A 14,457-nucleotide genomic window follows, 5' to 3' on the forward strand; every position below is an offset into this window, starting at 1 on the left:
TGTGGACATTTTCAGAGACTGTGAGTCACTGTGGAGACAGCGTCAGAATTTTTATTTCATCCTATCATCAATGTGGTTGCGGCAGAGTCATTGCACTGTGAGGGTCCAGGCTATGCACCAATAGATCTGCCAGGAAAGACTGGGTTCCGGCGTGATGTGGTAGAAAAACCTCTGCTCTAAGAGTCATAAGGAAGCAAGTTTTCTGGTCCTTGAAGTGCCTCTGACGTGTGGTGTCACTTTGAAAAAGGCAGGTCACCTTTTCTACCCTCAGTTCTCTGATCTGTGTCACAGGGATGATAATACTGTCTCTGACTGTGGCAAGGGGTTGTTGAGTGACAACACAGGTCAACGCTTTCTACATTGTGAACAGTTCAACAAATAGAGTTTGGTATCTTTAGAATAAAAGCATCACTTTCCATAGTGATATCTGCTGATATCTCCAGCGAGTGCTGCCTTCTGGGTTGCTGAAATGATTTGCAGCAAAGTCTAGGTGCATTGGGAGCTTGTTCCTGGGTGGGAGCAGGAGGCTGTGCCTTAGAGACCTGGAGTAGAATGAGGAGAAAGAAGGTAAGTACGCTTTATCCCAGGGCAGCGGTTTGTAAACTTTAACATGCATTGGAATCACCCGGAAGGCCAGCCCCATCCCCAGAGTCTCCGATTCTGTAGGTCTGGGGGTGGGGCCTAAGACTTTACATTTCGAACACATTCCCAGGTGATGCTGACACCGCTGGTCCAGGGACCACACTCGGAGAATTACTGTACTAGGGCAAGCAGGAAGAGAGAGTCCTCCTTGTGGAACTGAACCGGGCAGTGTGAAGATCCATGTGGGTAAGGCGATTTGAAACAAACAAACAAAAAGACTGTAGAAGATAGAAAAATAGAGATAATGTTCGGATTGGGCAGAACAAAGGGAAAAGTCTCATTCCGTGACAAATGCAAGTCGGGGGAAGTTGCTAGGTGATGGATGAGGGAGAGGGGTGAATTTCCAGTGTAGGGAAACCCAGGTGAGAGGCAAGAGCATCGATTTGGAAATGTACAAGTCTGGGGAGGAGGAGATTTCTCATTAAGAAGTGAGGAGTGGTGTGGTTGGTTCTGGGGACTGGGATGGGTTGGGGAGGACCAGCACCGCTGTGGGGTAAGAGGGACAGCTGAGCTGTGGCAGAGGAGGGTAATTTCAGGGCTGTGTGGTGTGGCTTGGCAGTGCGGCACAATAGAAATTGGAAGAAAGGGGGTGGAATTTAGATGTGTGACCTGCCCCATAGCTTTCTTGCTCTCTGCATTTATCACATCACATCACACCCAGCAAGACAGCCCCCCTCCTCCTGGTTCATTAGGAGATTTGATTCGGCTTGGCTCCTGCTGTCAGCAGCTGTCTGGGGGCAAAATCTTTATGCTCCCTGCTCCCTAAGCAGCAACCAGTCTTCAGCCAGCAGCAGAGCTCATTAGAAGACGCCCCCCACCCCCCACCCAGACCCTTGATTTTCACCTCACTGGTGGCGGGAAAGAGTTAATACCTCCAGCTTCCCTGCCCCCCTGGGCAGCCTCTGGGTGCTGAGGGAGGCAGCTCTGGGCTGTGGGAACTTCTCCTTGAGCTGCTGAGCTGCAGCCAGAGGAGCAGTGAAGCAGGTTAGTGAGGCTGAAGACGGAGATTCGGGAGGAGTGCCAGGCGAGCTCTGCTCGGGGCACCTCCTGCATCCTGCCAATGAGGATGGGCGTGCAGCCTGTGCCCGCGAGCTGAGCCGCCGCCCGCTGGGTGTAGGCTGCTTCAGTATTTACCGAATGTGACAAGCAGCCAGAGAGAAGAGCTTTCAGTGGGGCCGCTTGCTGCCCGGCTCAAGTGGTGGGAGGTGTGTTGTGCATGCAGGTGTGTGGATATGTGTGTGTGTGCATGCTCAAGTGTGCCTCTGTGTTCATGCACACATGCCCTTCACCCGCCAAGGACTTGACTGCTAAGAGAAAGATCTACTCTTTCCCCAGAGCTCCTTACCCGCAGCCTCTCTGACCATCCCGTTGGCAAAGACCCGCAGGCCATGAGGACTGGTCAAAGACAGTGAGTATCGCTTGGGTTTCTCTCTTTCCTCTCTGGGGTGCCCATGTGGGCTGATTGCATTATCCATATTTAATTAACCTGCCTCTCCATGCATATTGATTGCTTTCTTCCCGCTGAGGCTCTTAATTTCTCTTCCCCTCTTTATAAATCTTTGCTCTTTGCTTTTAACCTTTTTTTTTTCTTTCCCCTTGAGTATCCTTGCTTTCCAATATGTCCCAGCCTGTCTGCCCCAGAGTCACCTGTAACTCGATGACCACTTATTAGGGCACATGGACCATGGTACCATCATCCTTTTGACCTTCCTGGGCTCTGGGTATCCCCAAACTCTTCTCCTAAAAATCATGGGCCAAGTAGGGTAAGAGCCCCTAGGTGCTGGGATGAATGAGAAAGGTGGGGTCAGAGTATCCTGCCAACTCTTACATACTTGACTCTAAGCTGATATAAAGGGTGGTGGAGGGGTTTAAAGGGCAATAGTGGCCAGTGTTGGATGCAGAAGAGAGAGAGGCAGACGTCTAAGCAGCCCTGGGAAGCCGGCATGGATGGTTGTGGGACTGGAAGAGCCGCAGGGCAGGGACGGGAGGCCAGGTGATACTGCCCAGGTGACCTTGCCTGCTGTGAGTGTGGGTGGTAGTACCTGATTCTGCTCGGCCCCAAGCTAATAAAGGCTCCTGGCCTGGGCATCCCCCTCCTCTGGGGCTCTAACCCACAGGTCAATGAAAACGAGGCTAAGATACTGAAAGTAATGATTTCTGGTGACCCTTATGGCTGTGAAGGACTTTGATTTCCTGACTTATGCGCAAGCAGGTATATGCACAGTTAGGGCAAAGATTAAGGAAACATCCTTGCTGTCAGGAACACAACCCTCACTCAGTCTCCTGCACACAAAGTCTAATTCTTTTTCCCCCTAGTTTTAATAAAGTAATCTTTTAATTTGATTAATTATAGTAGTATGAGAGAAGGTATTTTTTTTTTAAAGTATTGGTGAAATGTTCCCAGTGATATCAAAATAATTTAACCTGCGTAGATATTGCTGGGGCCGTATCTATCTAAATTAGGTTTCTTTGAAAATAGATTCTATGTTTGGTGTCAGGGTTCCCAGGGGAACCCTTAATGGATAGGCTGCTCTCCTCACGTGTTGCTTCCTATCAGTTTCATCTGTGGGAACAAAGGGTTTGACGCCCTGAGAATGGGACCCCCAGGAGAGAGAAGTGATCAGTCAATCAGGCCTCTACCTGGAGACCCCCATTTCCCTGATGCGCATCCTGCTTCAGGTCAGGGACAGGCCAGTCCCCAAACTGTGGAAGGTCAGGCCGTCTCCATCTGGGCTGGAGAGAGTGACTTGCATATTCATTTCTTCAGCCTGTGCCTGTGATCCCCGCAAAGGAGCAAACCTGAGTGGTGACAGTGCCTGACGAGCCTCCCTTGGAGTTCTTCCAACCTTCCTCCCGCTCACGCCCTCCCCGGGCTCCGGCACTCCCACCTCCTGGACAGGTCCCCTTGGAGGGAGGTGAGAAACAGCCAGTCAAAGGATTCTGGAGCAAGCGTTGACCCCTCCTCCCCCACCCAGGGCTGGCTGGTCACTTGGGCCCCACTCGAGTAAGACATGGAGAGCGGTCATTTGGGGCTTGCGATGCCGTGCCTTCCTCCCCAGGGAGGGGCTTGTGTCCCACTCTACGGTGATGGTCAGTAGCTGGGGAAGTAGGGACTCCTGACCCACAGGCAGCAATGTGAAGCCACCCAAAACCTGATCTTCGTCCACCCTGGTTGGTCGCCCTTGGTCAGGACCAGCAGATGTTCGTGGGGGATGGGGGTGTGTGGGGAGGTATTTCCTTGGCAGACGGTCACCTGCGAGGACTTGCAGTGAGTCAGAGAGGGGTCCCCCTCTTACAGCAGATTCTTTGATTTTAGGTGAGAGGACGTGAAAGGGTAAATCTCTGAGCCCTGCAGTCTTATCTCCTGCCCTGTCATCCCTGCACATCAGCCAGAGGGTTAACCATAAGCGGGCGCCCGTATGGCCGCTTTACTGATGCCACGCAGGTAACTGATGCTAACTTGTCTTCTCACCCCTGTGCCTTTCTTTCCTCTTTTCCCACCTTCCCACCTGCCCTGCTGTCTGAGCCCGCCCCAAACCTTCTAATCCTGTGGGTGGATCACTGGCCTCCATCCCCCAGGCCTCCTGTGTGGACTGTGCTGTGTTTGCCTGGATGCTTCTTGCAGAGTTGGGGCCTTGCAAGCAGAACCTGCCTTAGCACCAAGCCCTGCCCTACAGGATGGGACTCACAGGGTGAGACTGTGCTTGAGCTTGTATTGAACCATTTAGGGGTCTCTCTGTGTTACTGGGATAGAGAAGAAAGATGAGGGCAAGTCCTTTGTTTTTAAAGTAACCTTAACCTTTGACTCTTGCTTCTGCTCCTATTATTTCAGACCTAATGAAAAGGTTAAGTCTCAATTAGACAAGATAGAAACTCAGAACTATTTTGCCCCAAAGGATATTTTGTGGAAGATTTTTGCAAACTATTTGGAAGACTCACCATTATCTTGGTAACAGGCAGCACCCTTTACACTGGCCCCTGCTAAACCTTGTTAGATGGCTTGCATGGATTTGCCATTTATTGAAATCCTCTTAATTGCTCTTTTGGGGGCATCGACCTGACTATTCACTGACTGATGTTTCTGAGGCACCGAGGAATAAGCCAACTCACTCTGAGTTGGTTCTGGCCTGTGGTGCAGCCTGGGCGGGACTTGCACTTGAATTCATGGAATGTGATGATTCAAGGGCCCTCAATCAGTTGCTCCAACAGCCTGGTGCTGGGATACCCTGTGATTTGTAAGAGCAAGTGGACATGACATGCTCACTGTCAAGGGAGAGAGAATGGCTGTAGCTAGAGTTTTGAAATGCAAGGAAATCGATGGCTTCACAGTGAGCCTGGCTGAGATGAGAGCTGGGGGCACAGGATGCGCAGGAGAGGAGATATTTCTGGGAACTTGGATGTTCTGGTCTTGAAAGGCTCCTCGGAAATGGGTTGTCCACCCCCGCCAAAGGTAATACCGTCCCCGTAGACATTTGCTGGATGAGATTTCTGTGAACAATGACCAGGGTCAGAGATGAAAACCCATTTGAAATAAAAGAGCTTGAATTGGATCTCATGTCTCTGCCCAGATCCAGGATTAGTGAAAATGAGGAAGGGGAAACCAGGCTGGAAGAAGCTCCTTTTAACAAGGAGAATAATGTCTTCTTGGATTATTTCCAGTGCAAATTGTCACCAGGGTGCACGTGGCAGTCCCCTCTTATCAGTCACTTTTAAGTCCTGCTCTTCCCAAACTCTTTCCTCTTACCTTTGCCCTCCATCCAAGGAGTGCTCATGGTTAGAGGTCAGGGGTCAAGGAACTTAATCTATCAGGAAAAAGGGAGTAAATATTTTCAACTTCATGGGCCATATAGACTGTCCTCAACCACCCAACTGTGCCCTTATGTTCAAAAACAGTTTCAGACCGTATGTAAACAAGCAGGGTGTTTCCAATAAATAAAGTTCCAGTAAAATTTTATTTACACAAACAGTTATCACTCAGGGCTGTAATTTTCCAATCTCAGCAAAAGGTCAAAGGGGGCTAATAGTGAGAGTCAGAAAGAGATATCAGCTTCATATCTCTTGGAGCTGTCACAACAAATAACTGCAAAGTGTCTGGTCCTTAAGAAAATTAAAAATATGAGAAATTTAAGCACACATGTTAAAATTTTAAACATGTGGATTGAGATTAGCCAAAATACAAATAAGTGTATGAGAGCTTAGTTAAGTGAAATTGCTGACAGCCGGTACCCTGGCTCTTAGCTGCTGATGGTACCCACTGCTTCTGCTTGCCAACTGCAGGCATCAGTCCTCACTGGTCTGTCGCCATTCATGTCTGTCTTCAGGTTTGTGGGATGAATGGGAAAGACCTGAGGTAGAATTGACCTGCCCTGAAGGTCCCTACTTTGTCTGTGCTCTGAGATCCTCTGACAGGCATCACTGTATCACTCAAGCATCTCTCTGCTCTCCATGTGGGTATCACTGGGGCTCTGCAGTCAGGAGTTATTGCTGCTGCTGCTACTTTGCCCTCCTAGAGGGAGAGCAAAATGTGGATTGTTACTTTGTCATCACTGTATTTCCTTTCCCCACAGAGAATCCTAATTTAGAAATTCTTCCAAGCTAATGACCTTCATTGACTTACCATCAACTTGCATGTCAGCTTTAAAAAGCGTTAAGCCTCTAGAGCTAGGGGACCTATTACTATTCCGGTCAAGATGGGGAGTGAGTATTGCCCTTGATCCTCTTGGTGTTTCTCCTCTCGCTCATGAAAATTTCAGGGGCCACCTGGGGAAAGATGGGAGCAGGGCAGGGCTGGCTTCTGCCACAGCAGATCCCCTTTGGGGGTTGATAGTTATTTTCATGACAGTTCCCCATCTTTCTACCCCTGTGTTTGTTGCAGGAACAAAGGGATGAGGACTCGACTGGGATGCCTGTCTCACAAGTCTGACTCTTGTAGTGATTTCACAGCCATTCTTCCGGATAAACCCAACCGTGCTCTGAAGTGAGTAATATGGCTACACTGCATCCCCGGAGTGTCGGCCACGGGATGCTCAAGCCGGGACTATACAACCTCTTTTTCTCTGGTAGATGGCTGAAGAGATGAGCCGAGTGACAATAACTTCCTGTCTCTTGGCGGCTTCTTTTCTATCTTTGAACGCGAATGAAAGAATGTTATTTTCCTTTTCAAAGCGTATGGCTTCACAATTCAGAATAGGGACCCTCCTTTTTCTCCTAAGAAAGCCATATTAGGCACCACTCTTTAAAGCTGCAGTGAAGAATACTTCTTTGTTCTACTTAATTGTCAACCTGAGCTTCTCAGTTTGGAAACACTCAAATCTACTCTTGAAAATCTGCTTAGGTTCAGATGATCTGGTTTCAGTGCCTATTCTCTGTGCAGGCACTGTCTTAAATGATGTCACAGATGGTACCTCATTTAACCCTCATGGTGTTCTGTGATGGATGCCATTATCCCCATTAAAGAGGTGAGGAAACAAAGGTGACAGTAAGAGATGGAGTCAGGAACTCAGCCTAACTTTTTTGTTTCCAAGCCCAGCTTCTTTTCATTGTGATTGTGATATGTTAATTAACTAATTTATTAATTAGAGGTATAGTTGGCTTGGTGGCTCAGATGGTAAAGAATCCGCCTGCAATGCAGGAGACCTGGGTTTGATCCCTGGGCCATTAAGATCCCCTGGAGAAGGAAATGGCAACCCACTCCAGTATGCTTGCCTGAAGAATTCTATGGACAGAGGATTGTGGCTGTCTACAGTCCATGGGGTCACAAAGAGTCAGACATGACTGAGCAACTAACACTTTAACTTTCATAGCTGGTTTACAATGACATCTGTTTTCTTATTTTTTTAATTTTACTTTTAATTTATTTTGACTGCCCTGTATAGCTTATGCCCTGTGCAGTTTCCCGACCAGGGATTGAACCTGGGCTCTTGGCAATGAGAACATTGAGTCCTAATCGCTGGGCTGCCAGGGAATTCCCCTACAATGGCATCTTTAAATGATGTACTTTCTTAGTTTTGCTTTTAGACTGAAAGCCAACTTATTAAACTTACGGAATCCCAATTCTGAGATTTTTCTATCAGCTACTTAAGAATGTGTACATTTCTAGCGACAGGATTGCAGGAGTCCAAGTGTGGTCTTCATTTGCCCTCCATTGTTTTGATTTGTTCTCATGAGCAAATCTCAGTGGTGGCTGAAGGAGAGGAGGTCACTGCAGGAAGATTCAAGACAGATATTTCTTATTTCCTAGGAGATTATCCACAGAAGAAGCTACGAGGTGGGCAGATTCCTTTGATGTGCTTCTCTCCCATAAGTGTAAGTAAAATTCAGGCTTCATCATGTCTTGGCAAATCATTCATTTTGTAAAAGATGAACCCACCACGATCCAGGTACTGTGCCTGGTCCAGACAGCTCCAGCCTCCACCCTCAGAGAGCCTGAGTATAGACAAGAAAACATAATTTAAATGCTCTGGGAATAGGGCCCTTATTTTCTGTTTTCTGAGCTGGAAGTTTGGTCCCAAGAAGCCTTCATGTCTCAGCAACTTTAGCAAGAAAGAATTTGACTTAGAGAGTTGGAGTGATGGGTTCATTAGGAATGAAAGTCTAGATTCCATCCAGATCTTGCTTTATAAAATTAAATGACCTCCCCCCAAGTCACTGAAGAGCCTGGGGTTACTCATCAGTCAAAAGAATATTTTGTGCATTTTTTTTATTGACTTGAGTTGGCAGAGTTTTGAGTTTTCTTATCCCTCCTTATTTGGGGGGTTTACTACCCCAGCTGTATTATACCCTCAACTTGGCCATAAGTTTATTAGTACACACTTCTGATATCTCTCCTCTTCTATTTCCCTCTTTCCTCATCTTGTATGCCTTCTGTTTGCCACAAAGACAGAAAGAGTTGTGCATTTTGCCATGAAGGAATGGCATTTTGATGGCAGCCAGACTTTTCAGCTCTTGCTTTTTTTCTCATCGTAAGCAAGTCCAAGTTCATTGGGCTTCACATCCTAGTGGCATGAAAAACATGGAAGTGGGAAAGCAGAGGTAAAGAAGATGGAAGAGTCTTTTGAGGAGAAAAGGTTTGACACGGGCATTCAGTGCTCCCCGTAAATTTATCTTGTTGGTATTAGGAATCCTGATTGATCTGGGAGCAGGAGGGAAGCTTTTGGCGTGGAGCATGGGACATGATTTTGCTCCACAAAGTGAAGGGCATTGGCTGGTATATACCTGTGTTCTGGATTCTGACCCAGCTCGGCTATCAGACAGTTGATGGCCTTGATGGGGTTGCTCGGTCTTTAGAAAATGTCTTTAAAAGTGACTTCGCCTTCATCTAGAGGAGCAGTTCCTTCTAACCATATCCTTGGTCCTAATACTAATTAACAAATGCTTTTGAATAGATTTTAAAGTGAAATGCAAAATTTAAGAATAAGCACATATTGTAGCGAGTAATTTTGTGAGACAAACAGTCATTTTAGTGTTCTATGGATTACAGTTACGAAGGAAAATAAAGCAGAGGAGATACAGCAAGTATAACATATGGCTGTAACCCCAAACAGCAAACTTCTGTGGTGAATTTGCCAAGGCAATGGTGTATGTGAGATAATACTTAGGATTTGACAGTAATGTTCGTTTTTTTATGAGGCAATTCTGACTTATTTTCTGGAGTCACATTAGGCGGCTAAACAAGTGTCACTATCAATTTACGCCTTCTTTTCTGGCTGGATTTGATTCAAGGTCATCTTGAAGTTTGGTTTCTATTTCAGCCTCATGACTGACTCGGTTTAAGTCCCTGAGGCTGTTTCCTCATTCTTAAATGAGGATGGAAATACCTGTGTGCCACCTGTTACCCGGGTGTGAGAATCTTCACAAAATCATCTTAAGATGATTTTGGGGTTCTCTATGCAAAGGTGTTTTGTGAGAATAAGGTGGAATTTTTTTTAAGAATGGAATTTTAAAAGAATTTTTCTCAAATGAGAAATAAACATGCCTTGAGAATAAGACTGCAAATTTTGTTGCCAATGATTAATGAGAAGCCTTTACAGACAGAGTTTATGGTAGTAAAGCTAGTGGATGGATGCTCAGGGTATATTTGGATTGCTTCAGTGGTAAGACCCGGAGATTGAGAGGTTTAATTGTATTTGTTTCATTCAATGACTTTTAGAGCTAAAGCCACTTGGTTCTGCTTCTGTCTCAGATACTTTGGGTTTTCAAGAATGAAATAACAATTTTCTGAGAGTGAGATTCCACTAAGGGGTTACAAGCTGACACCAGGTTGCCTCTTTGTAAAAAAAAAAAAAAAAAGCTACAGAAATAGGCTTTTTGAACTTTGAAGTTCTGTGATCCTTCTTGGAATCTGATGTTCATTTTTATTTTTTTTACTACGGAAATAAAAAGCCGATGGAGTGAATGTCTTTGAGAAGCAAGGGACTTTTATTTAGGGGCCTCTGGCAGAATTTCAAGGTTTTAAAACTTGAACACTTACTCCCTGTGAATCTGTGGAGGGGTCAGAGCCCAGCCTACCTCCAAGAGTGTTGGCAACTTTCTTAAAAGTCTAATTAATTTGGGTTCGTATTATGACTCAATTAGGCCTGATTAAGCTTTTCCAAAGGGATTACATGTGTGTTGGTCTCTTAGGAAGGACAGCAGTTGATCAGAGGTGTACAGGAATTTAAACAACAAAATGTCCTAAAAAGAAAAGAGACTGACTGAATGACTGGGCTCCAGGAACACTTGTGTTAGTCTAGAACACACTGGCTGGTAATTCTCCAGGCAGCTGTCCTCCCTGCATATTCTATTTCAGAAAATTCAGATAATTGTTTTTGTTCCCATTCTCAATCAGCAGAGCATCTCTGCCATTTTGCCCTGCCTGAATGTTTTCATTCTCTCTAAAAGGTGAACCGAGTCCTCCTTATGGACAAAACCTATGCTAAGTCGCTGATGGACAGGGGGCTGCAAGATGAACTGGACTGTCCTTCCCTGATGGAGAATGCAGCCTTCTGAGAGAACAGACATGCCTATAGACAATACAAGATATAGGCAGCGTGCTAAGACTCAGGGAGCAGGGAGGAATTCAAGATTTCAAATAGGATCTTGGCATCCAGTGTTCCTCCTAAATGCTACCTAGTCTGTGTTAGAGGTCCTTACCAATCCAGAGTAGAAGGGCTGCTTTTGGTTTAAAACAGCGGTCCTCAACCTTTTTGGCACCAGGGACTGGTTTCATGGAAGATAATTTTTCCACAGACCAGAGTGAAGGGGTGGGGGGGTGTGTTGTTTTCGGGATGATTCAAGTACAGTACATTTACTGTGCACTTTATTTATATTATTATTACATCAGCTCCACCTCAGATCATCAGGCATTAGATCCCAGAGGTTGGGGACCCCTGGTTTAGAGCTTTGTTTCATTTAATTGGGGAGTGTGTTTCTGCTCACACTGACTGGTAGTCAGACCTCTCAGTTTTGACCCAGCTCTACTGCTAAATAGCTGGGTGGCCTTGATGGAATCCTTCATTCTCTTGGAAAATCTGTTTCCTCATCTCTACAGTGAAGGATCTGGACTCAAGAGGGCTGGATTGAGTTCTGCCCTGTTGTTCTAGGAGACTGTGTATAGCAACCACCAGGATTGGCAATCACTCATCACCTACGGCAGGTGGTTTGAGTCAGCACTGCCTGCAGGATTATATAAAAGTGCTTTAGAGCTGAAATGGCTTGAGCAAGCAGATGAGAGGTGAGGGCACCTGTGTTATGAAGCCTTCTCTCCTTGGGAGGATCCCACTGGACAGGGATGCACCTCATGGGTTCAAATCTCAGGCAAAAAAGAAAACAACTTTACTAAATTTTAAACCATAGAATAAAAAAGCTGGAACGCAAATACTTGAAGCAGTTTTATTTCCAATTACATTTGCTTACAAATGTAGTACAGAGCTGAAGAAGCACCCGTGGCAGTCTGGGAGATAACTATTTGCTAAGTGCTTTTTTTTTTTTAACTAACAAATGAAAAATGAAATTGAAATTGCTGATGGCTTCATTAGATAGAGAGGGATTTCTAATGTGCGTTAATTTGGCATCTTTTTCCTGTTCAACCAGTGACAATTAGACTTGGTGCCTGTGAATGTGCACGTAGTCTGTCCCCGGGGGCGTGTGTGCATGCGCCCACCTCTGCAGTTCAGACCTGGGAGAATGAAGCCTCCTGGCTTGTGGGAAATCTTTTCTGACAGGTTGCTGGAGAGTACAGAATTGTGTTTCCTGCTTTTATTCCTCATGAGGTTCAGACATATGCTTGTTATTTGTCCAGCTTTTAGTAGGACATTCAGTCCTTAACTCTGAATTGATTCTCTCTCCTTCCCTCTGTCCCTCTGTCCTTTTTTTTTGACATAAAAGTTGAAATTCATTCCAGTTTTAAGGTGAAGGTGGAGACCGTGTTCTTTTCCCCTTCCTCTCACTTCTGTCAGCCTGATCCCTCACCTGGATGACAGCACCCCATTCCGGGTCTCCATTTGGTCCTTGCCTTTGTTTCATTGTTTGCAGAGCATGGAGGGTCCAGACTGACCTGTCCCCACCAGGCCCAGGGAAAGCTAGGTTCATGGAGTAATATAATTGAAAGCTCTTTTACATTTGCAGAGTTAGTATTCATCTCTGAGCAAAGGAGACCAGTAAAGAAGCTTTTAGTTGAATGAAAAAATTAGCCCCTTTGGGATTATGATTGAGATATAGAAAAATAGTGATGTGACCTGGTCACATGGCACCCGAGCGGAAAACCCCAAACAAGCAGACGCTAAAATTATCAGCTCACAAAATTCCACACTTGTTTGTCCAAGTGGCCTTTAGCGCTAGAATGTACAGTTGAATAATCAGATTTCCATTTGTCACACAGCCCTCCTCACATTCCTCTGCAAGCCCTAAGGTTCTAGAACAGTGTTACTCAAAGTGGGATCCATGGAAGGCAGCATCAGCAGGGGATGATTCGATGGGAGCTTGTGGGAAATGCAGATTCTTGGGTCCTGGCTCATACCTACTGAATCAGAATCTCTGCAAGCGGGGGCCTGCAATCTGTTTTTTCTCTATAATAGTGTGTACTCAGTCATGTCCAACTCTTTGCAACCTGGGGGGACTATAGCCCACCAGGTTCCCCTGTCCATGGAATTCTCCAGGCAAGAATGCTGGAGTGGGTTTCCATTTCCTCCTTCAGGGGATCTTCCTGACCCAGAGATGGAACCCATGTCTCTTGCATCTCCTGCACTGGCAGGCGGATTCTTTACCACTGTGCCACCAAGGAAGCCCATTTTTTCTCTAGTCCCCCGGTAATGTTGATGTGCACTGAAGCTTGAGCAACACCGCTCTCAATACAAGTAGGGAAAACTATGAACCTGGAACATCTTGGTGGGGCAGGTGGCTAGTGCTTTCCAAGAAAAACACTAAAGACTGGACTTCAGTTCTCCAAGGTTCTCAGGCAACACATCTATTTAATGGGGCAGTGTCCATGTGTTGCAGAGTCCCCATATATAGCAGACATGGTAGAGGGTATTCACAGTAAATAAACAAATACGTCAGGTGTGCTTTCTGGATAAAGTGAGGATAAAGGTTAGAAAGAGATACTCGAACTAGAGCTGGATGGAAAAGAAACTTTTCTTCCTCCTTACTACCCTCTCTGTTGTTGTTGTTTAGTTGTTAAGCTGTGTCCGACTCTTTTGCAACCCCAGAGACTGCAGCCCGCCAAGCTCCTCTGTACATGGGATATCCTAGGCAAGAATACTGGAGTGAGTTGCCCTTTTCCTTCTTCAGGGGATCTTCCCAACCCAGGGATCGAACCCATGTCTCCTGTACTGGCTGGTGGATTCCTTACTGCTGAGCCACCAGGGAAGCCTGCCACCCTCTCTACATTGCTATAATTTTTACTTTCACCCACCCAGCAGTATGGGTGCATTTAGCCTTCATAGAAGAAGTGCCAAGAATATATCAGGCAGCTATTAAAAAGCTCCCTGGAAAAGGTTTGAATGAATGCAATTGGACACTCATTCTGTTGCTTACCAGCTGTGACCTTTGGTAAATTATGTAACCTCTATAAACCTCACTTTCCTCATCTATGAAAGGGGAATGCTTAGACTTACCTTGTAGAGTTGTGGTGAGTATTAAATGTGATTGTGAAATGCTACGCATGGTGACTGGTGCATAGTGGGGCTCCATGAAGGATAACTATTATTATTTTTGTTATAACCCAACATTGAATTCACTGAGAACACATGCATTTCATGACTCCTATATGCTAGAGATTGCATTAAGCTCCTTGATCCCATAGGCAGCTTGAGGTGGAACTCAGTGGATAGGATGTGGGTCATGTTAGCATCACCAGTGGGCTTATTCAGATTTCATAATACCTCCCTCCACTTGCCACATGAGGTTTTGACATCATTTTCTCATAGCGTCCCAATTTCCTCTCAATGAATGTGAGAGAATATGCCTGGAGGTGTAGTTTTTTCTTTTTTTAATTTGAATAACATTTATTAACAAAAGTATTGATTTTATTTTTAATTTTATTGGAGTATAATTGATTTACAATATTGTGTTAGTTTCTGGCATACAGTAAAGTGAATCAGTAATACACACACATGTATCTATCCTTTTTTTAGATTCTTTTCCTGTATAGACTATTACAGAGCATGGAGTGGATTTCCCTGTGCCACACAGTGGGTCCTTATTAATTATCTCTTTTATGTATAGTAGCATGTATATCAATCTCAATCTCCCAATTTATCCCTCCCCTCCTTACCCCCTGGTAACCATTTGTTTGTTTACTACTTCTGTGACTCTATTTCTGTTTTGTAAGTAAGTTCA

The 14,457-nt window shown here is 45.5% G+C and overlaps 1 protein-coding gene across 1 annotated transcript in view; it reads left to right on the forward strand.

Annotated features, from left to right (window-relative positions):
- Window positions 1-712: 712 nt before the first annotated feature.
- The window catches only part of RGS8 (regulator of G protein signaling 8), a 29,047-nt gene continuing 15,302 nt past the window's right edge, over window positions 713-14,457 (forward strand). The window contains exons 1-6 of the mRNA XM_081492550.1: window positions 713-828; window positions 1,978-2,050; window positions 3,410-3,557; window positions 3,959-4,087; window positions 6,518-6,619; window positions 7,883-7,947. Coding sequence (XP_081348676.1) covers window positions 4,062-4,087; window positions 6,518-6,619; window positions 7,883-7,947 — 193 coding nt within the window. The 5' untranslated portion in view covers window positions 713-828; window positions 1,978-2,050; window positions 3,410-3,557; window positions 3,959-4,061. The remainder of the gene's footprint in view (window positions 829-1,977; window positions 2,051-3,409; window positions 3,558-3,958; window positions 4,088-6,517; window positions 6,620-7,882; window positions 7,948-14,457) is intronic.

The sequence above is a fragment of the Giraffa tippelskirchi genome, chromosome 5 (assembly GCF_054371585.1).
Source record: "Giraffa tippelskirchi isolate mGirTip1 chromosome 5, T2T-mGirTip1v1.2.pri, whole genome shotgun sequence".
In the NCBI taxonomy this organism is placed as follows: Eukaryota; Metazoa; Chordata; class Mammalia; order Artiodactyla; family Giraffidae; genus Giraffa; species Giraffa tippelskirchi.